The 23699-nt window shown below is 48.3% G+C and overlaps 1 protein-coding gene across 16 annotated transcripts in view; it reads left to right on the forward strand.

Annotated features, from left to right (window-relative positions):
• Positions 1-361: 361 nt before the first annotated feature.
• PICALM (phosphatidylinositol binding clathrin assembly protein) overlaps positions 362-23699 on the forward strand; it is a 66986-nt gene continuing 43648 nt past the window's right edge. For 3 of the 16 annotated variants that reach the window (XM_077298599.1, XM_077298593.1, XM_077298591.1), the window contains exons 1-2: positions 410-766; positions 10844-10986. In XM_077298599.1, the coding sequence (XP_077154714.1) occupies positions 637-766; positions 10844-10986 (273 nt within the window). In that variant the 5' untranslated portion in view covers positions 410-636. Of the gene's footprint in view, positions 767-10843; positions 10987-23699 lie in introns of all 16 variants that reach the window. The other 13 variants (XM_077298594.1, XM_077298597.1, XM_077298598.1 and 10 more) reach the window with 7 other exon arrangements.

Genomic DNA, 23699 nt, shown 5'->3' on the forward strand with positions numbered 1-23699 from the left:
GATATAGCTCCATATATGATTGTGTGCATGGATTATACTGGGATTGGTGTATGTGTATTATATAGCTCCATATATGACTGTGTGCATGGATTATACTGGGATTATTGGTGCATGTGTATTATATAACTCAATATATATGACTGTGTGCATGGATTATACTGGGATTACTGGTGTATGTGTATTATATAGCTCTATATATGACTGTGTGCATAGATTACACTGGGATGATTACTTGGGCATACTGGGCGTGTCCAGTCCTGACATCGGGCGTGTCTAGATGTACGCCCCGCCCATATCGCAGGATTCCCAGTAATTGCCCCGCCCACCACGCGATGTCTCCGACTACACAGTGGATTTCTCTGGAAAGCCCCGCCCCCAATGTCAGACGCCCTGTGTACGCTCCGCCCTCGGGTCACGTGACGCCGCCGGGCTCTGAGGTGGAGCTGCGCCGCCATTTTCCTCCTCCGCTCCCGTTCTGTGACGCTCGGCGCCGTGCGGCGGCTCCTGGGCCGGCAGTGTCCGTGTGTGCGTGCGGGGCCGGCTCCTCTCCATGAGCAGGTGTGCGGCCGGGCTGCTCACACCGGATCCCGCGCCCCGGGCCTCTTCCCTCTGATCTGTGAGGTATAAGACGCTGCCATGTCCGGGCAGAGCATCACGGACCGCATCACGGCGGCTCAGCACAGCGTCACCGGCTCCGCCGTGTCCAAGACCGTGTGCAAGGCCACGACCCACGAGATCATGGGGCCCAAGAAGAAGCACCTGGACTGTGAGTACCGGGAACCGGCGACCGCCGGGGTGCGGAGTGTGGGGGTCCCCCTGTCCTGACAGTGAGGGGTGCGGAGTGTGGGGGTCCCCCTGTCCTGACAGTGAGGGGTGCGGAGTGTGGGGGTCCCCCTGTCCTGACAGTGAGGGGTGCGGAGTGTGGGGGTCCCCCTGTCCTGACAGTGAGGGGTGCGGAGTGTGGGAGTCCCCCTGTCCTGACAGTGAAGGGTGCGGAGTGTGGGGGTCCCCCTGTCCTGACAGTGAGGGGTGCGGAGTGTGGGGGTCCCCCTGTCCTGACAGTGAGGGGTGCGGAGTGTGGGGGTCCCCCTGTCCTGACAGTGAGGGGTGCGGAGTGTGGGGGTCCCCCTGTCCTGACAGTGAAGGGTGCGGAGTGTGGGGGTCCCCCTGTCCTGACAGTGAGGGGTGCGGAGTGTGGGGGTCCCCCTGTCCTGACAGTGAGGGGTGCGGAGTGTGGGGGTCCCCCTGTCCTGACAGTGAGGGGTGCGGAGTGTGGGGGTCCCCCTGTCCTGACAGTGAGGGGTGCGGAGTGTGGGGGTCCCCCTGTCCTGACAGTGAAGGGTGCGGAGTGTGGGGGTCCCCCTGTCCTGACAGTGAGGGGTGCGGAGTGTGGGGGTCCCCCTGTCCTGACAGTGAGGGGTGCGGAGTGTGGGGGTCCCCCTGTCCTGACAGTGAAGGGTGCGGAGTGTGGGGGTCCCCCTGTCCTGACAGTGAGGGGTGCGGAGTATGTGGGTCCCCCTGTCCTGACAGTGAGGGGTGCAGAGAGTGGGGGTCCCGCTGTCTGGTCAGTTAAGGGTGCGGAGTATGGGGGTCCCCCTGTCCTGACAGTGAGGGGTGTGGAGTGTGGGGGTCCCCCTGTCCTGACAGTGAGGGGTGTGGAGTGTGGGGGTCCCCCTGTCCTGACAGTGAGGGGTGTGGAGTGTGGGGGTCCCCTTGTCCTGACAGGGGTGTGGAGTGTGGGGGTCCCCTTGTCCTGACAGGGGTGCGGAGTATGGGGGTCCCCTTTTCTGGTCAGTGAGGGGTGCGGAGTATGGGGGTCCCCCTGTCCTGACAGTGAGGGGTGCGGAGTATGCGGGTCCCCCTGTCCTGACAGTGAGGGGTGCGGAGTATGCGGGTTCCCCTGTCCTGACAGTGAGGGGTGCAGAGAGTGGGGGTCCCGCTGTCCGGTCAGTTAAGGGTGCGGAGTATGGGGGTCCCCCTGTCCTGACAGTGAGGGGTGCAGAGAGTGGGGGTCCCGCTGTCCGGTCAGTTAAGGGTGCGGAGTATGGGGGTCCCCCTGTCCTGACAGTGAGGGGTGCAGAGAGTGGGGGTCCCCCTGTCTGGTCAGTGAGGGGTGCGGAGTATGGGGGTCCCCCTGTCTGGTCAGTGAGGGGTGCGGAGTATGGGGGTCCCCCTGTCTGGTCAGTGAGGGGTGCGGAGTATGGGGGTCCCCCTGTCTGGTCAGTGAGGGGTGCGGAGTATGGGGGTCCCCCTGTCTGGTCAGTGAGGGGTGCGGAGTATGGGGGTCCCCCTGTCTGGTCAGTGAGGGGTGCGGAGTATGGGGGTCCCCCTGTCTGGTCAGTGAGGGGTGCGGAGTATGGGGGTCCCCCTGTCTGGTCAGTGAGGGGTGCGGAGTATGGGGGTCCCCCTGTCTGGTCAGTGAGGGGTGCGGAGTATGGGGGTCCCCCTGTCTGGTCAGTGAGGGGTGCGGAGTATGGGGGTCCCCCTGTCTTGACAGTGAGTGGTGCAGAGAGTGGGGGTCCCCCTGTCCGGTCAGTGAGGGGTGCGGAGTATGGGGGTCCCCCTGTCCTGACTGTGAGGGGTGCAGAGAGTGGGCATCCCCCCTGTCCGGTCAGTTAAGGGTGCGGAGTATGGGGGTCCCCCTGTCCTGACAGTGAGGGGTGCAGAGAGTGGGGGTCCCCCTGTCTGGTCAGTGAGGGGTGCGGAGTGTGGGGGTCCCCCTGTCTGGTCAGTGAGGGGTGCAGAGTGGGGGTCCCCCTGTCCTCACAGTGAGGGGTGCAGAGAGTGGGCGTCCCCCCTGTCCGGTCAGTTAAGGGTGCGGAGTATGGGGGTCTCCTGTCCGGACAGTGAGGGGTGTGGAGTATGGGGGTCCCCCTGTCCTGAGAGAGAGGGGTGTGGAGTATGGGGTCTCCGCTGTCCTGAGAGAGAGGGGTGTGAAGTATGGGGGTCTCCCCTATCCAGACAGAGAGGGGTGTGAAGTATGGGGGTCTCCCCTATCCAGACAGTGAGGGGTGCGGAGCATGGGGGTCCCCCTGTCTGCTCAGTGAGGGGTGCGGAGTATGGGGGTCCCCCTGTCTGCTCAGTGAGGGGTGCGGAGTACTGTGTTTGGGGGTTTTCTCCTTATTTAGAATGGCTACGTGCTCTTCCAATGTTGGGTCTGGGGTAGTTGTCAGTAATCCCATTTCTGCAGTTTTTTCTTTCTTACTGGAGGGGCGCTGTGCTGTGCGGCACCTGCTGGTCGCTGAGACCCTTGTACACTATAGTTTCTGATGATCTGCGATGTGTTGTGTCCTCGTCTCCCAGGGCAGGATCTCTGCTTGCTGTTTATGTAATAAGAATGATTACTTCCTCATGATCTGCCGGACATACGGCTGCTCGGCTCGCTACAGTCCTGTCTTCAAAGCCATGTATCCACCACGTGGCCCGGCCGCGGCTGGTGCATCAGATGGATTCCATAGGCCGGCGTTTCATACTCCAGTTTGAAAGAGAAACCACTGGAAAGAAGGGGACTTGTGTCCCTGGTCTTCCTCTTGTAGTTAATGGGACTGTTCCTGTTTAGGGTCAGTACTTGTAATCCATCTCTCAGCTGAGGGTTCGTTACAAATGTTTCCATCCTCAGCAGTCAGCTCTCCCTCCTCTCCTGACAGTTTGATACAATGTATCTGATACTTTACCATTTCTTTACACTCATTCAGTAAAGTCTGTTGTCTGTTATATGGACATCAAGGAAATAAAAGTCTTAGGCTTCTTTCACACTAGCGTCGGGCTCGGCCCGTCGCTGTGCGTCGGGCCGACGCTAGCGTGGTCTCCGCCGCACAACGGGGGCAGCGGATGCATTTTTCCAGCGCATCCGCTGCCCCATTGTGATGTGCGGGGAGGTGGGGGCGGAGTTCCGGCCGCGCATGCTCGGTCAGAAAAAGCGGACCGTCGTGAGCAAAAAACGTTACATGTAGCGTTTTTTGCTCCCGACGGTCCGCCACTGCACGACGCATCCGTCGCAGGACGGGTGCGACGTGTGGCAATCCGTCACAATGCGTCGCTTCATGTTAATGGTGAAAAAACGCATCCTGCAAACACTTTTGCAGGATGCGTTTTTTCGGCAAAACGACGCATTGCGACGGAATGCAGTTAACGCTAGTGTGAAAGTAGCCTAAGTCTTCATGTATAAGTATTTAAAAAAAAAAAAAAAAAATGTTTAACCCCCTAATGACCTGTGATGAAAGTCACTGGTCATCGCTCAGGATCTGAGCCCAGCTCATACAGAGCGGGTGCCAACTATGGCATTTAGCCAGCACCTGCCTCTATCTTAAGCATAGGCCATCAATGTTAATTTTCGGGGCATTCCCTTTAACCAATCACGTTGCCAGATAATTGTTAGCGTACAATTGAACGGCATAAAAATGACACCCCCCCCCAAAAAAAAATAAAGTCACTTTTTTACCATTTCACCACACTTGTAATTATTGTTTATTCCCCCCCCCTCCTTTTCATTTTGTTGTTTGGTAAAGTGAATGGTATCATTCAAAACCACAACTCGTCCCCCCAAGATATAAGACCTCATCCAGCGACGTAAATGAGAAAAGTTATGGCTCTTGGAAAAAGAGCAGGAAAGAACGAAAGCGCAAAAACGAAAAATGGCCATGTCTTCAACCCTTTTTCTCCGCAGCCAGTTTTTGTTTTCGTGCTTTTATTTTCCTCCTTTTTCTTCTAAGGCCATAACAGTTTTATTTTTACGTCAACATCACCATTTGTTTTCTGTTCGGCAAGTTCTAGTTTGTTTGTTTTTTTTTCTTCATTCTTTATGACATTTACTGATTAGATTCATTGATATATTTTGATAGCTCAGACTTTTATGAATGCGGCAATACCAAGTATAAATATGATATATCTTTTTTTAATTACTTAATTTTTTTTAATGGAAAAAAAATTTTCTATGTATTTTTTTTTTTTTTTTAACTTTTTTTTCCGTATCCTTATGTAATGGCATTATTGCATTCTATAGTGAAAATCCCAGTCTCCTTTTGAAACTCTGCATATAGCTGAGCAGCATAGGACATGACATAGGGTCATCAGCAGGGTCCTGACGGTCATAACCCATCAGTGGTGGGATATGCACTCACCATCAGAGATTGACGGCGGTGTTAAATGGGTTAACAGCTGAGTCAGATATTGCTCTAAGAGATTAGAAGGATTGTAGAAAATTTGGAAAAACTTTTTTTTTTTTTTTTTTTCTTCCTGAAACAGCGCCCCCCTTTCGTATGGACTATGTTTGGTATTGCAGCTCATCCCTATTCACTTGCGTGCAGACACAGATAATCACCAGGAGTGGCATATAAAATGCCATCCCTTTTTTTCCCTATTTCCGTGCAACTCCTTTGCCTCCCTGTAAGTGTCTGGCCCTGGGTGTAGACCTACATAGAGCGAGGTGATGTCACGAGTACATATCTAAATTATTCACGGGGCGCTCATCCTGGGATGGAAGAAATGGCCTTTGTTATTTTGTACACATGGTTAGGGGCTAAGCAGGGTAGTGTCATGGAGTGCTGTATGAATCCTATATAATGGTAGTCCCCAACCTGCTGAGAGTTGTAGTTCTGCAGTCCTGTATGGGCTTTGCTGCCCCCGTGGATCTCTATAGTTGCGTATTTTTGTACACGCCCGGCTTGAGTTGTCTGCAGGACACTGGCCACTTGGATCCTGCTTTTTCCTATCACGCTGCATTAGCTTTCTTCCTCCGCCGACTGCACATCATTCAGCACAAACCCAATTTATTTTTTGCCCTTATTAAACGTAATTGTCCTGTAAGAAATGATTTCCGAGCGCTTCTTCATAATCGCGTGTTTGGACAACGCATGGATCTGTTACCAGAAGCCATTAGATTTATTAAGCTTTTCTCCAAATACTCGTTTGTCTTTTCATGTAGTTTGCCATTTAAAGAAAAATCTTCCAGGCAGAACTCCAACACTTGCAGAGGGATACGTGGGCACGATATGGGCCCATAAATTGTGAAGGGGCTGGAAAACGGCTCTGCGAACTGTGCAACTGGTATAGAGTTTTAATTCAGGAGTGTGATTGCGGCCTCACCCCTGCTGTCCTCAGCTTGCCCCCCCCCCCCCCCCGTGACCTGGACTAAAGGCCCCCACACATGTTAGCCAGCATGCATGTGTCAGGAGGCAAGTACCGCACCCGTGAACTCTAGATCAGGACTTGTCAAACTTTTCCTACACTGGGGGAAAAAAAAAAAAAAAAATCTGCCATGTAGAGTCTATACTGCCTCCATGTAGCGCACGCCATATATCCTAACGGCCTCATATACCACAGTGCAGTACAGCATGCCTCCCAAGCTCCAAAAATTAGGTACCTGTGTCCCTCCCTTACTGCTTTTGGGAATCTAAACTTAAAGAATGTCCTTATATCTTTTTAATTCTTTGAGGAGCGCATGCATGGCCCTGACTCCATTCATTGTCAATGGGACTGCCGGAGAAAGGGGAAAAACGGGATTCCAATATACAGTGAATGGAGCGGAGGCTGGGGACCTACCCAACTTCACACCCTACAAGATGTTCCAGAGCCGCGATTTCTTGATCTATGGGGATCGGACACCGGCAAGCTGCAAGTTCTCCCCTATCCTGTAGATTTTTATTATATCAAGTAGTTGACTGCTCCTTATTTATAGACCTTAGATGTATACGAGGTGTCTGCTGCTTCCATTAGTGTATCAGTGTTTTATCCTGGGTGGATCGGCCCGCACCTTAGAGTGCAGTCAGCAGATTGTGAGCCTCCGATACGTGCCGTTCCCATGATATCAGCTCTGTGCCCGTGACGCCATCACCCGCATTGATCTGTGCTTACCTCTTGAGCCGGGCGTCTCATTTACCTTTCACATGCAGATCAATGTCCCCAGCAGCCTTGTGCACGGTGTGGACATTGCTCGGATCATGTGTGTTTGCTCTGTCTTATTGCTAGAGCAGCAGCTAATGTATCATGTGCACCTTCCCTCCTGGAGGAAAACGGGTGAAAAATGGCACGAAGCCCAAATACCACGGCTCCATACACTGTGATGGATGCTTTTTTTAATATTGTATCACCTTCTATTGAAGTGAATGGGATCTGAGCTGCCAGCTTTGTTGATCTGGCCATTGCAGGACTGATAACAGCATATTGGTGGGGATGTTGGATACCGGACCCCACTGACTGTAAACATTAGGGGTCATCCTCCCAGCACGGTGTCCTGCGCTGTATATATCCTGCAGGTAGCAAGTTACATAACACATGAAGGATAGCCACCACTTGTGTAACGTCACACCCCTCTTATAGTAACGCCGGGACGGGGGGCCGCCTGCTCCTCGCTTCAGCCAGCCCTCCAGGCTTGGATCCATACAGCTTTCCTTAGTTGCTCACGGCTATGTGAATATTTCCCCCTAAGCAGATGGTTTTAAGCAGTTCTTGTAGGATTCTTGGCAGCGTCCACTTCCGCTGAAGATTTTGGCTGCTCTTTGGCAACATCGCATGTGTTTACTGAAATAAGTGGGAAAAGAAGCAAAACTGAAGATGGGAGCAGATGAAAGTGCCGGACGTAGAGCCGTGATTGTCAGCCCTTCTAGTAAAAAAAAAAAAAGTGTCACCCGAGAAACCCCAAATTACATCAGGGTCGGCTGGCAGCATAATGCTCTCCGATGGCGTCAGGAGAGGGTAAAATAATCCCAAATAATGAAATTCAACCCGGAAAAAAACCAGCAGAAAATGGCCGTCAATGCGACGGTTTATAAATCTAAGGGTCTATCATGTCACAACATATTGATGACCCATGCTTTAGGATATGTCATCATTATTAGATCGGCGGGGGGTCCAAGACCCGACGCTGCCAATAATCAGCGTTACAAAGCGCAGCTCCTTACAATGTGTAGTTGCTGCTGCCGGGTTTCGCAGAACAGCTACAATTAAAAAAATAAATAAAAAATAATAACCTGTGGAAGCCAATCACAGTTGATCGGTGAAGCCCGGACCCTCAGCTATCTCACATTGAGGAGATTGTGTCTTTTTACCCCACTTTGTTCCTTTTAGAAGGCAGGTTGGTAGCCCCTTTTGTAACCTACTGCAGTACAATTGTAAGCTTCCTCAATTCTAGGCAGCTCTAATTAGGGAATATTTTAGTAACCTATTCTCTGCTAAACATTGCGGTTACCGATATCAATTATTAGTTTATTAGAGGCTATTCTTTGTGAAGCTTTTCCCCGATCCTGAGAACAGAACATGTTTTCCAGATGTCCGTGCATCAGGGCCTGGCCAGATATCCCGGGACCACAATGTGAGTGCTGCGTGTACTCCATGTGCTGTGCATCTGCCTGCTGTACAGTATCTGATGCCCACCGTGAGAACGCTCACTAGTCCAGGGAATCTCTTCTAAGCATGGGAAGGGATCGGTCCAAACAGAACCAACATCTCTCCAGACTCCGCCATTCATGTGCACACTCGGCTTGGATGAGCATGCATGTATTTTTGAGGGGTGGATATCAGGCAAGCTACTGCCATACACCTCTTGTGGCATCTTCTCACCTAGGGAGACTAAAGATATAGTAATTTAAAGGGGGTCATCTCAACTTCTCAAATAGGTCCATAATCCCGCACCCAGTTCGTGAGTTGTACGTCACGTGTCGGGAAAGGATTAATGGGTGATTATCCGAGGTTGTGGATGAATACATGTTACAACATGACGCGTCTCCCTGGAGTGATCACAAAACCCTGCCATCCACAGACTAATTTTGTGTCTCCTGGCCATTTGTGAGTGGATAGTAGCCAAAGATGACAGCACTGGTAGATTACTAGTATAGGACTCCTGCAGATGACGGCTGACTCCTCCAAAGAGGTAATGAGAAGTGAGAGCCAGCCGTCATGTCCGGGCCTTCCGCTCTGATGAAACCATTCCCTGTGGTTTCATTTATGCTTCAGGGAAGGTTATGGTGCAACGAGTTCATCTTGGCTCCGCTCACTGTTGTCTTGGGTGATAGGTTTTTGTTTTTTTTAAATTCTGTATGGTGGGTGCCTGTGAGGGATGTAATACTGTATCTCTCAAAATTTTTGTAAAGCATCTACATTATCTAATATATGTAACCACTTTTCTAGGTGTGAGGATGCACCTGTGTCTGTGCCCTCTACTTGGCATTTAACAGTATAATGTATGGCTCGGTGAATAGGAGACTGTCAAAATAGGTGCAGAGGTGGGACTCGTGATCGGTAATTCTCCCATTAAATTCTCTATTCCTGTATTGTGCTATCATTTCTGCATCAATGGTAGTCTGACTTAGAAGCAAATGTGGGGGTTATAGAATGATAATTCTCAGTATCAATGGGTACCAAGTGATCAGATGCCTACCAATTATAAAGTGGTGGCATATTCTATCCTAAATTCAGCAGCTAGGCTCATATTTCTGACAGCCACTGCACTAGCTACCGGTCTGCTTTAGAAAACAACATAAACTTATCACATGTGCCTACAAGATAGTCCAGTGCTGCACCTACCTACATCTGCTCCACTCTACAACACTACCCGTCCTCTCCACAGTGCTGCGCCTCCCTACATCTCCTGCTCCATTCTACAACACTACCCGTCCTCTCCACAGTGCTGCGCCTCCCTACATCTCCTGCTCCATTCTACCACACTACCCGTCCTCTCCACAGTGCTGCACCTCCCTACATCTGCTCCATTCTACAACACTACCCGTTCTCTCCACAGTGCTGCACCTCCCTACATCTGCTCCATTCTACAACACTACCCGTCCTCTCCACAGTGCTGCACCTCCCTACATCTGCTCCATTCTACAACACTACCCGTCCTCTCCACAGTGCTGCACCTCCCTACATCTGCTCCATTCTGCAACACTACCCGTCCTCTCCACAGTGCTGCACCTCCCTACATCTGCTCCATTCTACAACACTACCCGTCCTCTCCACAGTGCTGCACCTCCCTACATCTGCTCCATTCTGCAACACTACCCGTCCTCTCCACAGTGCTGCACCGCCCTGCATCTCCTGCTCCATTCTGCAACACTAGCTGTCCTCTCCACAGTGCTGCAGCTCCCTACAGCTCTTGCTCCACTCTACAATACTACCGGTCCTCTCCACAGTGCTGCACCTCCCTACATCTCCTGCTCCATTCTACAACACTACCCGTCCTCTCCACAGTGCGCACCTCCCTACAACTCCTGCTCAACTCTACGACACTACCCGTCCTCTCCACAGTGCTGCACTGCCCTACAATTCCTGCTCAACTGCACGACACTAACTGTCCTCTCCACAGTGCTGCACCTCCCTACATCTCCTGCTCAACTACCACACTACCTGGCTTCTCCACAGTCCTGCACCTCCCTACATCTCCTGCTCAACTCTACCACACTACCTGTCCTCTCCACAGTCCTGCACCTCCCTACATCTGCTGCACAACTCTACCACACTACCTGTCCTCTCCACAGTGCTGCACCGTCCTACATTTCCCTCACATTCCCTAATTGTACCCCTTTACTTGCACCTTCCTACATCATTTATTAGAATCAAATTTCTTAAATGGGTTGTCCAATTAAAAATGTACTGAAATGTGCTCAAAACATAAACTATATAAAGGATATCCTTCTGTAATGACTGATGTCCTGACCGTCGGCTCTGCCGTCTGACCTCTCATTATGTAGCGACCTTCCTTCATGCTGGTCAGGAAATGCCCAGCGCTGCACGTGGCGGAGGCTGGCCACAAAAGTCTACATCGGCTGCTCTGATCCTTTTATTTGAAGGGTGTTGTGTTTTTTTTTTTTTTTTTTTCTTTCTATTGAAATATGTATATGTGTACTTTCAGATTTGATCCAGTGCACAAATGAGATGAACGTGAACATCCCACAGTTGGCGGACACTTTATTTGAAAGAACGACCAACAGCAGCTGGGTGGTGGTCTTCAAGTCGCTAATTACTACTCACCACCTTATGGTATACGGCAACGAGGTGAGTGGTAAATTAAGGGTTATACCGTATCCGGTGCGAATGTTAAATAGGTGAGTGTGTGTATATAATATATATATATATATACCGTGTATATACTCGAGTATAAGCCGACCCCCCCCTTAATTTTGCCACAAAAAACTGGGAAAACTTAATGACTCGAGTATAAGCCTAGGGTAGGAAATGCAGCAGCTACCGGTAAATTTCAAAAATAAAAATAGATACCAATAAAAGTAAAATTAATTGAGATTGGCTCCATATAAAAATGTGCCACATATAATGCTCCATATAGTTCATTATGGCCCCATAAGATGCTCCATATAAAACTGTGCCTCTTGTAATGCTGCATTACAAGTTCATTATAGCCCCATAGATGCTCCATATAAAACTCTGCCACATATAATGCTCCATGCAATTCATTATTGCCCCATAGATGCTCCATATAGTGCGCCATACAATTCATTATTGCCCCATAGATGCTCCATACAATTCATTATTGCCCCATAGATGCCCCATATAATGCGCCATACAATTCATTATTTCCCCATAGATGCTCCATATAAAACTGTGCCACATTTAATGCTGCTGTAATGAAAAAAAAAGTGACATACTCACCTCTCTTGCTGCCCGCTGCTCCTCGGCGTCCCGTCTCTCCGCACTGACTTCAGGCAGAGGGCGGCGCGCACACTAATACGTAATCGCGCCCTCTGACCTGCACAGTCACTGCAAGAGGACGGGAAGACGGAGCGGCGCCCGGCGGATGGAACGAGGGATGGTAAATATGAAATACTTACCTGGTCCGGCGCGGTCCCTGGCTCCTTCTCCCGGACAGATGGTCTCCGGGCACGGCAGCTTCTAACTCTGTCAGCGGTCACTGGTACCGCTCATTACAGGAAGGAATATGCGGCTCCACCCCTATGGGGGTGGAGTCCATATTCATTACTTTAATGAGCGGTACCATGTGACTGCTGAACAGAGGAAGAGCTGCGGCACCCGAAGACCGTGGGACATGCGGGGACCGCGTCAGGAACACCAGGAGCAGGTGAGTATGCGACAGTCCTCTCTCCCCCTCACGCGCCAACCCCGACCATGACTCGAGCCTAAGCCGAGAAGGGCACTTTCAGCCCAAAAATCTCGGCTTATACTCGAGTATATATGATAGATATATAGATATATAGATAGATATATATATATATATATATATATATATATATATATATATATATATATATATATATATATATATATATATAAAATTTTTTTTAGGTTAAAGGGTTATCCATAATATTGCAAGTTTTCCGCTACTGTCAGCGGTCACACTCTATCTGCTCCCAAGGATGGATCTTTGGCCGAGCATGCATCCCAAGGGTCCATTCACCCTCTATGGGACTACTGGAGATCTACGACAACCCTACAGGACAATGTTCTCCAGCTGTTGAGTAACTGCAGGTCCCAGCATGCCCCCATTGACCAGATTGGAGAACGCTGCTATAGAGAATGGATGGAGCAATGCATGGGGACTTTTCAGACTCCAATTTTCTGGATCGATAAGTGTCCCAGGGTGTCAGTGATCACTTTCAATGTTGGGAAAAGCCTTTTTCTTTTTGCTAATTGGTCTCATTGAAGAGAATCGAGCTGAACTGCAATTCACGCACAACCCATTGTCAGTGACTCTGCTTCTGAAAGGAAGGCGCCATGTTTTTCTAATCCATGACAATCCCTTTAAGTGCCATTCAAGTTTCTTAATTTAAAGAGGCACTCTAAAGAGGAAAATTTGTCAGTGGACAGCCACTTAACCCCTTCACGACATGCACCGTATATGTACTGCGCATGTCGTGTCTTCCCCTTTCTCGGCACATGTCAGCTTTTTATGACCAGCTGACATGTGCCCGTAACAGCCGTGGGTGGAATCGCAATCCCACCTGCGGCTGTTAACCCGTTAAATGCCGCTGTCAAACTCTTACAGCGGCATTTAACACGCTCTTCCGGCAATCGCGCCCATCAGTGACACGTGACTGCGGGTAACCGATGGGTCAGCATGACAAGCAGAGGTCTCCTGACGACCTCTATGGTTGTCACTGCCAGATTGCAATGAGCGCCGCGGTTCAAAAGTACGACTTGATTTGCAAAAAAAAAAAAAAGGCATCACATGGCCATATTGATGAAAAATAAAAAAGTTATGGCTCTGGGAAGAAGGGGAGCAAAAAACAAACATGAAAACGGAAAAGGGCCCTGGGGGGTGAAGGGGTTAAATATATGCATGGTCATCCCTGATCGCCTACTATTGGAGCAAATTAGGGTTTTGGGATTAACCCTTTAACTGCTTACAGCAGTGGCCGGCTGACGGATTGTTGATCTGTCAGCAGTAAACGTTCTTCAGGTCTTTTGTGGTACACTGAGATTGCTTTCCGAGCACGTGATGGTATTTGATGAAGTTTATATCCTATTTTGCTGCATTCTCTGCCTTCAATTATTGGCGTCTGTTTCCTGCTCGCTCCGCGTGCGATGTGAAGTCCAGGCTTCTGCTCCGTCCTCGCACTGTTTATAGAAGTCGCTTTGATCTACCGGGCTCAGTTGTCAGTAAATTAAAAGCACACGAGGGAAGTTTGTGAATGCAAACAAAGGAAGTTGTTGTGTTATTGTGCGCCGCGGATCCGCGATCTCCGGGATGTGGACCGAACATGCGTTTGATTAGGGAATGTAAACAGGTCTGATCAAAGATGGCTGTCCCCCCCCCTTCACCACCTATCATCATCATCATCATCATCATCATCAATATCTGATTTAATGCTGTCTTCAACGATGGCAAACCCTGTGTCCAACAGCAGCTTCCCTTAAAGATGACTTGGTTGATAGCGGCAGCAAATGGGCTAGCGTTTTTGAAAATATGATGCATCACAGATGGCTGCAGCACCCATCCATGGATAAGGGGGTCGTAACTCCATAATTAGGACAATAAAATGTATCCCAAAACTCAAAAAATTACTTGTGTGTAAACAGTTTTGCATATGGCCAATTTGATCGCTTTATCGTGCTGTGGGCAGCGGCATGCATCACATTAGCCGGCACAACTGAGCGCAGTGTGGCTGGGAAGCCGGCACAACTGAGCGCGGTGTGGCTGGGAAGCCGGCACAACTGAGCGCGGTGTGGCTGGGAAGCCGGCACAACTGAGCGCGGTGTGGCTGGGAAGCCGGCACAACTGAGCGCGGTGTGGCTGGGAAGCCGGCACAACTGAGCGCAGTGTGGCTGGGAAGCCGGCACAACTGAGCGCAGTGTGGCTGGGAAGCCGGCACAACTGAGCGCAGTGTGGCTGGGAAGCCGGCACAACTGAGCGCAGTGTGGCTGGGAAGCCGGCACAACTGAGCGCAGTGTGGCTGGGAAGCCGGCACAACTGAGCGCAGTGTGGCTGGGAAGCCGGCACAACTGAGCGCAGTGTGGCTGGGAAGCCGGCACAACTGAGCGCAGTGTGGCTGGGAAGCCGGCACAACTGAGCGCAGTGTGAACTGTGATGACACAGAGCAGAATTGATGTCTCACTCTGCTCCTTTCCATTTCATAGACTTTAGGGGAAACTGGAGTAGATTTGTGCCAATTTTTGTGACTTTTTTTGTTGTCACATTTTGTGAAACATCTGGAAAAGCCATGTTGATATAAAAATCTGAACACTAAACCACAAACAACTTGAGAAAGTCACTGATCTTTTGGTGAATTGCGTGTTAACTCAAAAAACAAACAAACCTGGAAGTGCAATGATAAATCTGTCCCTTCTGTCCTTTTGGATTTTATTACTTTTCTTTTTTTTTTTTTTTTTAATGAATTTCTCTGTTTGCTCTTTCTCGGTCCATTTTGCATACGTAAGGCTTCCATGTGTCGTCCAATGTAGCAGTCAGAAATCACCTTTCACTTTTCCCGAAGGATTGAAATGAAATCTCCTGATCTGCTTGGTTTGTAGAGACCGAGGATGAACAGATGAGTTATAGGATTTGTCCTGAATTCTAGGATGCACCTGTCCGGAGAATGAGCCCGATCTGTGCACTCCCGGCATTACTGTCTGCTGACAGCAGGGGAGCAGGGAAGGGTCTAAATATAACATGCACCATTTACCGGTAGCTTTTTCCATTAGCCTTCCTTATGAGAGGATATTGCGGTAAGCCGCTGATTGACAGCTGGTGGCTCACTAGTCTAGAGTCAATCGGAGATGAAGTGGTGTAAATGCCGCTCCGCTCCCTATTTTGTTGGGTCTGGTTTTGTACACAGTATATCAACATTTTAATTGTTTTTAATCTATTTAATGTGGACTAGCCCAATTACTTTGTATTGAAGGACACATTTTTACTTTACATTACTTTTTTTTGTTCTTATATTTCTGGCACAGCTATCTGCTAACTTGCCTGTTTTATCATTGGGAAAAGTTTTGTAGGCAGGGTTACTATGGAGGAGTAGGTGAGCTGTGACATCCCCTATTGTGAATGGTGGATCCTGTGTTATCTACTGTATATAGAGGTGATATCAGTCATTGTACAGGAGGAGGAGGTGAGCTGTGACATCCCCTATTGTGAACGGTGGATCCTGTGTTATCTACTGTATATAGAGGTGTTATCAGTCATTGTACAGGAGGAGAAGGAGGTGAGCTGTGACATCACCTATTGTGAACGATTATACTCCGGTGTGCGTCTGTGACCTTCTAGGTGTCTCCCTATACTGGGGTGCTCTGCTGGATATAATCTCTGCTTTCTTCCTCTGTACAGACTCGTATGTGTGCTCGGAGCACTTGCGGTCTGCCCGTCCCTTCCGTAGTCTGGGGCATCACTAGGTGTGGAGTGAAATGTGATCGGTGCACATCTGCTCGGGGTCCGGACTCCACTCATTATTCACCTGACAGTCCGCGCCTTCATGTGGCTTTGTGCAGACACACCTCACTGCTGCCGGTGAATGCTCCGCTCCTTATATTCCTCTATAGTCTCTTAGAAACCAGAGAGAATAATGACAACTCCCGATGTAACAAGGAATGTATCCTGCGGGTGATGGGAGCGGCAGTGCCCGGATCAGCTCGCTTTGTTCTTTCTGTACATACTATTTTTTATGCTTTTGCTTTTAAAAGGGAAGGAAAGTAAAGATGGCAGGTGTCCAAAATAGTCAGGCATGATGTTCCGGTAAAGGGAGAACCAGGGATCCATTGGTCTGCAGGTAGCTCTTGGTTTGTGGTCGGTCCCATTATTGGCTGGGATCCTTACACAGGATGCCTATTGAAGGCATTAAAGATTCCAGCTTAAATGTGCCGGCGGCCTGCAGGTAAGTGTTTTCTCCCCCCACTGCCCCCTAGTCACCGCTAGCCCTAAAAATCATCTTTTGAAGGCAAACAATCTACCTGTGCAAGCGATTGTTCACACTCATAGTTTACAGTGGTTCATGATAACCCCTTAACGACCTTTGACGCATACGCTGCGTCATGAAAGTCGGTGCCAAAACGACCTATGACGCAGCGTATGCGTCATGGAATGATCGCGCTCCTGCAGATCGGGTGAAAGGGTTAACTCCAATGTCACCCGATCTGCAGGAACAGGGGGAGTGGTGCTTCAGCCCAGGGGGGGTGGCTTCACCCCCCCGTGGCTACGATCGCTCTGATTGGCTGTTGAAAGTGAAACTGCCAATCAGAGCGATTTGTAATATTTCACCTAAAAAACAGGTGAAATATTACAATCCAGCCATGGCCGATGCTGCAATATCATCGGCCATGGCTGGAAAACCTGAAGTGACCACCCCCCACCCCACCGATCGCCCCCCCAGTGCTCCGGTGCGTGGTCCGGTCCCCTCCGTCCTGTGCTCCGCTGCCCCGTGCTCCTGCCCGCTCCCCCGTCCTGCTGTCCGCTCCCCCCGTCCTCCGATCACCCCCCCTGTGCTCAGATCCACCCCCCCACCACCATTTCATACTTACCGATCCTCCCGGTGTCCGGCCGTCTCCTCGCTGGGCGCCGCCATCTTCCAAAATGGCGGGCGCATGCTCAGTACGCCCGCCGGCCGGCAGATTCCTTACAGGTACATTTTGATCGCTGTGGTAGGTTCTACCACAGCGATCAAAATAAAAAAAATAATAAATAAACCCCCCCCTTTATCACCCCCATAGATAGGGACAATAATAAAATAAAGAAAATATATATATATTTTTTTTCCACTAGGGTTAGGGTTAGAACTAGGGTTAGGGTTAGAACTAGGGTTAGGGTTACGGGTAGGGTTAGGGTTATGGCATGTGCGGATTTGGCAGCGGATCCGCAGCGGATCGGCCGCGGATCCGCAGCGGATTGGCCGCTGCGAATTCGTAGCAGTTTTCCATCAGGTTTACAGTACCGTGTACACCTATGGAAAACCAAATCCGCTGTGCCCATAATGCGGAAAATTCCGTGCAGAAACGCTGCGTTGTATTTTCCACAGCATGTCAATTCTTTGTGCGGATTCCGCAGCGTTTTACACCTGTTCCTCAATAGGAATCCGCAGGTGAAATCCGCACAAAAAAACACTGGAAATCTGCTGTAAATCCGCAGGTAAAACGCAGTGCCTTTTACTTGCAGATTTTTCAAAAGTCGTGCGGAAAAATCTCACACGAATCCGCTACGTGGGCACATACCCTTAGGGTTAGGGTTGGAATTAGGGCTAGGGTTGGAATTAGGGTTACGGGTGTGTTGGGGTTAGGGTTGTGGTTAGGGGTGTGTTGGGGTTAGGGTTGTGATTAGGGTTATGGCTACAGTTGGGATTAGGGTTAGGGGTGTGTTGGGGTTAGTGTTGAAGTTAGAATTGAGGGGTTTCCACTGTTTAGGCACATCAGGGGTCTCCAAACGCAACATGGCGCCACCATTGATTCCAGCCAATCTTGCATTCAAAAAGTCAAATGGTGCTCCCTCCCTTCCAAGCCCCGACGTGTGCCCAAACAGTGGTTTACCCCCACATTTGGGGTACCAGCGTACTCAGGACAAACTGGGCAACAACTGTTGGGGTCCAATTTCTCCTGTTACCCTTGCAAAAATAAAAAATTACTTGCTAAGACATAATTTTTGAGGAAAGAAGAATGATTTTTTATTTTCACGGCTCTGCGTTATAAACTTCTGTGAAGCACTTGGGGGTTGAACGTGCTCATCACACATCTAGATAAGTTCCTTGGGGGGTCTAGTTTCCAAAATGGGGTCACTTGTGGGGTGTTTCTACTGTTTAGGCACATCAGGGGCTCTGCAAATGCAACGTGACACCCGCAGACCATTCCATCAAAGTCTGCATTTCAAATGTCACTACTTCCCTTCCGAGCCCTGACGTGCGCCCAAACAGTGGTTTACCCCCACATATGGGGTATCACTGTACTCACAACAAACTGGGCAACAAACATTGGGGCCCAATTTCTCCTGTTACCCTTGTGAAAATAAAAAATTGCTTGCTAAAACATCTTTTTTGAGGAAAGAAAAATGATTTTTTATTTTCACGGCTCTGCGTTGTAAACTTCTGTGAAGCACTTGGGGGTTGAATGTGCTCATCACACATCTAGATAAGTTCCTTGGGGGGTCTAGTTTCCAAAATGGGGTCACTTGTGGGGTGTTTCTACTGTTTAGGCACATCAGGGGCTCTGCAAATGCAACGTGACGCCAGCAGACCATTCCATCAAAGTCTGCATTCCAAAACGTCACTACTTCCCTTCCGAACCCCGACGTGTGCCAAAACAGTGGTTTACCCCCACATATGGGGTATCAGCGTACTCAGGAGAAACTGGACAACAACTTTTGGGGTCCAATTTCTCCTGTTACCCTTGCAAAAATAAAAAATTCTGGGCTAAAAAAATATTTTTGAGGAAAGGAAACACATTTATTATTTTCACGGCTCTGCGTTATAAACTTCTGTGAAGCACTTGGGGGTTCAAAGTGCTCACCACACATCTAGATAAGTTCCTTGGGGGGTCTAGTTTCCAAAATGGAGTCACTTGTGGGGAGTTCCTACTGTTTAGGCACATCAGGGGCTCTGCAAATGCAACGTGACGCCCGCAGAGCATTCCATCAAAGTCTGCATTCCAAAACGTCACTACTTCCCTTCCGAGCCCCGGCATGTGCCCAAACAGTGGTTTACCCCCACATATGGGGTATCAGCGTACTCAGGAGAAACTGGACAACAACTTTTGGGGTCCAATTTCTCCTGTTACCCTTGCAAAAATAAAAAATTCTGGGCTAAAAAAATATTTTTGAGGAAAGGAAACACATTTATTATTTTCACGGCTCTGCGTTATAAACTTCTGTGAAGCACTTGGGGGTTCAAAGTGCTCACCACACATCTAGATAAGTTCCTTGGGGGGTCTAGTTTCCAAAATGGAGTCACTTGTGGGGAGTTCCTACTGTTTAGGCACATCAGGGGCTCTGCAAATGCAACGTGACGCCCGCAGAGCATTCCATCAAAGTCTGCATTCCAAAACGTCACTACTTCCCTTCCGAGCCCCGGCATGTGCCCAAACAGTGGTTTACCCCCACATATGGGGTATCAGCGTACTCAGGAGAAACTGGACAACAACTTTTGGGGTCCAATTTCTCCTGTTACCCTTGCAAAAATAAAAAATTCTGGGCTAAAAAAATATTTTTGAGGAAAGGAAACACATTTATTATTTTCACGGCTCTGCGTTATAAACTTCTGCGAAGCACTTGGGGGTTCAAAGTGCTCACCACACATCTAGATTAGTTCCTTGGGAGGTCTAGTTTCTAAAATGGGGTCACTTGTTAGGGAGCTCCAATGTTTAGGCACACAGGGGCTCTCCAAACGTGACATGGTGTCCGCTAATGATTGGAGCTAATTTTCCATTCAAAAAGCCAAATGGCGTGCCTTCCCTTCCGAGCCCTGCCGTGTGCCCAAACAGTGGTTTACCCCCACATATGGGGTATCATCGTACTCAGGACAAACTGGACAACAACATTTGGGGTCCAATTTCTCCTATTACCCTTGGAAAATTAAAAAATCCTGGGCTAAAAATCATTTTTGAGGAAAGAAAAATTATTTTTTATTTTCACGGCTCTGCGTTATAAACTTCTGTGAAGCATCTGGGGGTTATAAGTGCTCACTATGCATCTAGATAAGTTCCTTGGGGGGTCTAGTTTCCAAAATGGGGTCACGTGTAGGGGAGCTCCAATGTTTAGGCACACAGGGGCTCTCCAAACGCCACATGGTGTTCGCTAACGATTGGAGCTAATTTTCCATTCAAAAAGTCAAATGGCACGCCTCCCCTTCCGAGCCTTGCCGTGCACCCAAACAGTGGTTTACCCCCACATATGAGGTATCAACATACTCAGCAGAAATTGCCCAACAAATTTTAGGATCCATTTTATCCTGTTGCCCATGTGAAAATGAAAAAATTGAGGCTAAAAGAAATTTTGTGTGAAAAAAAAGTACTGTTTCATTTTTACGGATCAATTTGTGAAGCACCTGAGAGTTTAAAGTGCTCACTATGCTTCTAGATAAGTTCCTTGGGGGGTCTACTTTCCAAAATGGGGTCACTTGTGGGAGCGCTCCAATGTTTAGGCACACAGGGGCTTTCCAAACGTGACATGGTCTCTGCTAGCGATGGAGATCATTTTTCATTCAAAAAGTCAAATGGCGCTCCTTCCCTTCCGAGCCTTACCATGTGCCCAAACAGTGGTTTACCCCCACATGTGAGGTATCAGTGTACTCAGGAGAAATTGTCCAACAAATTTTAGGATCCATTTTATCCTGTTGCCCATGTGAAAATGAAAAAATTGAGGCTAAAATAATTTTTTTGTGAAAAAAAAGTACTGTTTCATTTTTACGGATCAATTTGTGAAGCACCTGGGGGTTTAAAGTGCTCACTATGCTTCTAGATAAGTTCCTTGGGGGGTCTAGTTTCCAAAATGGGGTCACTTGTGGGGGAGCTCCAATGTTTAGGCACACGGGGGCTCTCCAAACGCGACATGGTGTCCGCTAAAGATTGGAGCCAATTTTTCATTCAAAAAGTCAAATGGCGCTCCTTTCCTTCCAAGCCCTGCCGTATGCCCAAACAGTGGTTTACCCCCACATATGAGGTATCAGCGTACTCAGGACAAATTGGACAACATCGTTCGTGGTCCAGTTTTTCCTTTTACCCTTGGGAAAATAAAAAAATTGTTGCTAAAATATCATTTTTGTGACTAAAAAGTTAAATGTTCATTTTTTCCTTCCATGTTGCTTCTGCTGCTGTGAAACACCTGAAGGGTTAATAAACTTCTTGAATGTGGTTTTGAGCACCTTGAGGGGTGCAGTTTTTAGAATGGTGTCACTTTGGGGTATTTTCAGCCATATAGAACCCTCAAACTGACTTCAAATGTGAGGTGGTCCCTAAAAAAAATGGTTTTGTAAATTTTGTAAAAATGAGAAATCAGTGGTCAAATTTTAACCCTTATAACTTCCTAGCAAAAAAAAATTTGTTTCCAAAATTGTGCTGATGTAAAGTAGACATGTGAGAAATGTTATTTATTAACTGTTTTGTGTCACATACCTCTCTGGTTTAACAGAATAAAAATTAAAAATGTGAAAATTGCGAAATTTTCAAAATTTTCGCCAAATTTCCGTTTTTTTCACAAATAAACTCAGAAATTATCGACCTAAATTTACCACTATCATGAAGCCCAATATGTCACGAAAAAACAATCTCAGAATCGCTAGGATCCGTTGAAGCGTTCCTGAGTTATTACCTCATAAAGGGACACTGGTCAGAATTGCAAAAAACGGCAAGGTCATTAAGGCCAAAATAGGCTGGGTCATGAAGGGGTTAAAGGGCTTCAAAAAAGCATTGTCAATTGGTCCTCGTAATGGCGAGAAATTTGCTCGTGTGAGAAGACTCATGGGTTCTCTTTGTAATTACTAACATTTACCACAAAAAAGCTTTAACTCAAAGGTGTGCTATCTTTAAAAACCTGATGACCTGGCCCCTGCTGATGCAGCACCTCGCCTTCCCTCCGCTGCCGGTCTTTGTATTCACGGTGACATCATGTGCTTTAGACGTATACCAAGACTGTGCCTGATGAAGCATTGCATGGACTTTATACCTCTAATTTTATGCCTGTGTTTTGTTTTTTTTTGTTTGTTTTTTTCTTACATCTACATTACGAGTGATCTATTTTGTAATCAATTTGGATTTACCCAACCAGAAGCGCCAAAAACTCAGTATTTTTCTGTGGATTTCTTATACAAAGACCAGCAAGGGAGAGTAATAAGAATTTTGTTAATTTTTAAAGAGTCTTGGATGTGTTAAATAAAAAAAAAAAAAGCAAGCAACAAAAGTATTTTAGGCTAAGTTCACATTAGTGTTTGGGGGGCTTTGCGGAGGGCTGCGTACGTCCTCCGTTAACCCCGGCCTAATTCTGCATGCATCCTGCGTACCTGTCTTTAACACTGGGTACGCAAGACATGTGGATGTATGCGGATGCATTGTTTTGACGCACCCACCGACCGCACGGGAACGCAATGGTTTTGTTGCTTAACGGAGGACGTACGCAGCCCTCGAAGGCTAATGTGAACCCAGCCTTAGCTAGTTCTGTCTCTATCCTTTTATGGATCTTAGAATGAGATAAAATATGATTTGGGGAGAGGTGAAGGCTCTGGGAGGTAGAAGAAACCCCCCCACCATTGATTGCTTTTATTTACGGTACATTGTTCCTTTAGTAAGTTCCAGCCACTCTTTTAAGAAACACCTCCTTACCGGTTGAGCCCCTCGTGTAGCCTTTGAGGCTCCTCCTTTTTCTATTTCCCACTATGTCCTGCCATTTTCTAACACAACTCTTGGAAGTTCTGGTTTTCGTTGGAGAGATGAAGCTGGAAAATGGGCAATTTAATAAGGCTGACTTCTGTTGAGCCTCTTTCTGTGGAGCCCCCCTCCCCCACACATACTTGGTCCAGATTTTGGAAGGTGTTGGTGTTCTTTAGAGAAGCACAGCTGGTGGAGGGCGCTTTAGACTGTGTGCACATGTTGCAGATTTGGTGCGTTTTTGTAGTGCAAATTTGTAGCAAAACCTGATGCCAGCAAAGTGAATGAGAAACGTAAAGTGCCGTTCACACGTTGAGTATTTTTTTGACTTGTAGATTTGGTGCAGAAAGTAAACTACAGTATGTCAATTCTCTGTGCGTTTTTCACCATTCACTTAACTCGAATCAACCAAAGATACAGGGCAAAAAAGCACCAAAATGTGCGTTTTTGCAGCTGTGTTTTTTCCTGCCAAGAGTTGCAGAAATGTTACTCAGCGTGTGCACCTACCCTTCCAGGCAATGCTCCCTGCAGCAAATGTAGGCAACTAAGCCCTTTAGAGAATGGTTCGGTCATGGACTTATAGGACGGCTAGCTATAGGGGGCGCTAGAGATGGTGGTCTTCCTTCTGGAACCAGACCCTAGAACAAGTGGTTGGGAAGCCCCCTGCTTACAATATAATTTCTATACTGTTTGCTGGATTTTTCGCCCTTTTCAATGTCGAGGTAAACCTGGATTCAGTGCAGATTCTGCATCTTGTTGGACATATTTGGCAGCCAGTAGCCCCCCAGGGTGTGTGGGGTGATGGCTCTCGGCAGTTCTTCGGCCTTGTCTGATCACTTGTTCTATTGTAACCGGAGCACAACAGTCAGTGTGACAGAACCTGCTGCGGCCGAGGTGCCGGTATTACATGTCAGGCCCGCTCCGTACTGCTGCTGTGTACATGATAGATGAGCCCGCTCCCAGTG

The sequence above is a fragment of the Ranitomeya variabilis genome, chromosome 3 (assembly GCF_051348905.1).
Source record: "Ranitomeya variabilis isolate aRanVar5 chromosome 3, aRanVar5.hap1, whole genome shotgun sequence".
In the NCBI taxonomy this organism is placed as follows: domain Eukaryota; kingdom Metazoa; phylum Chordata; class Amphibia; order Anura; family Dendrobatidae; genus Ranitomeya; species Ranitomeya variabilis.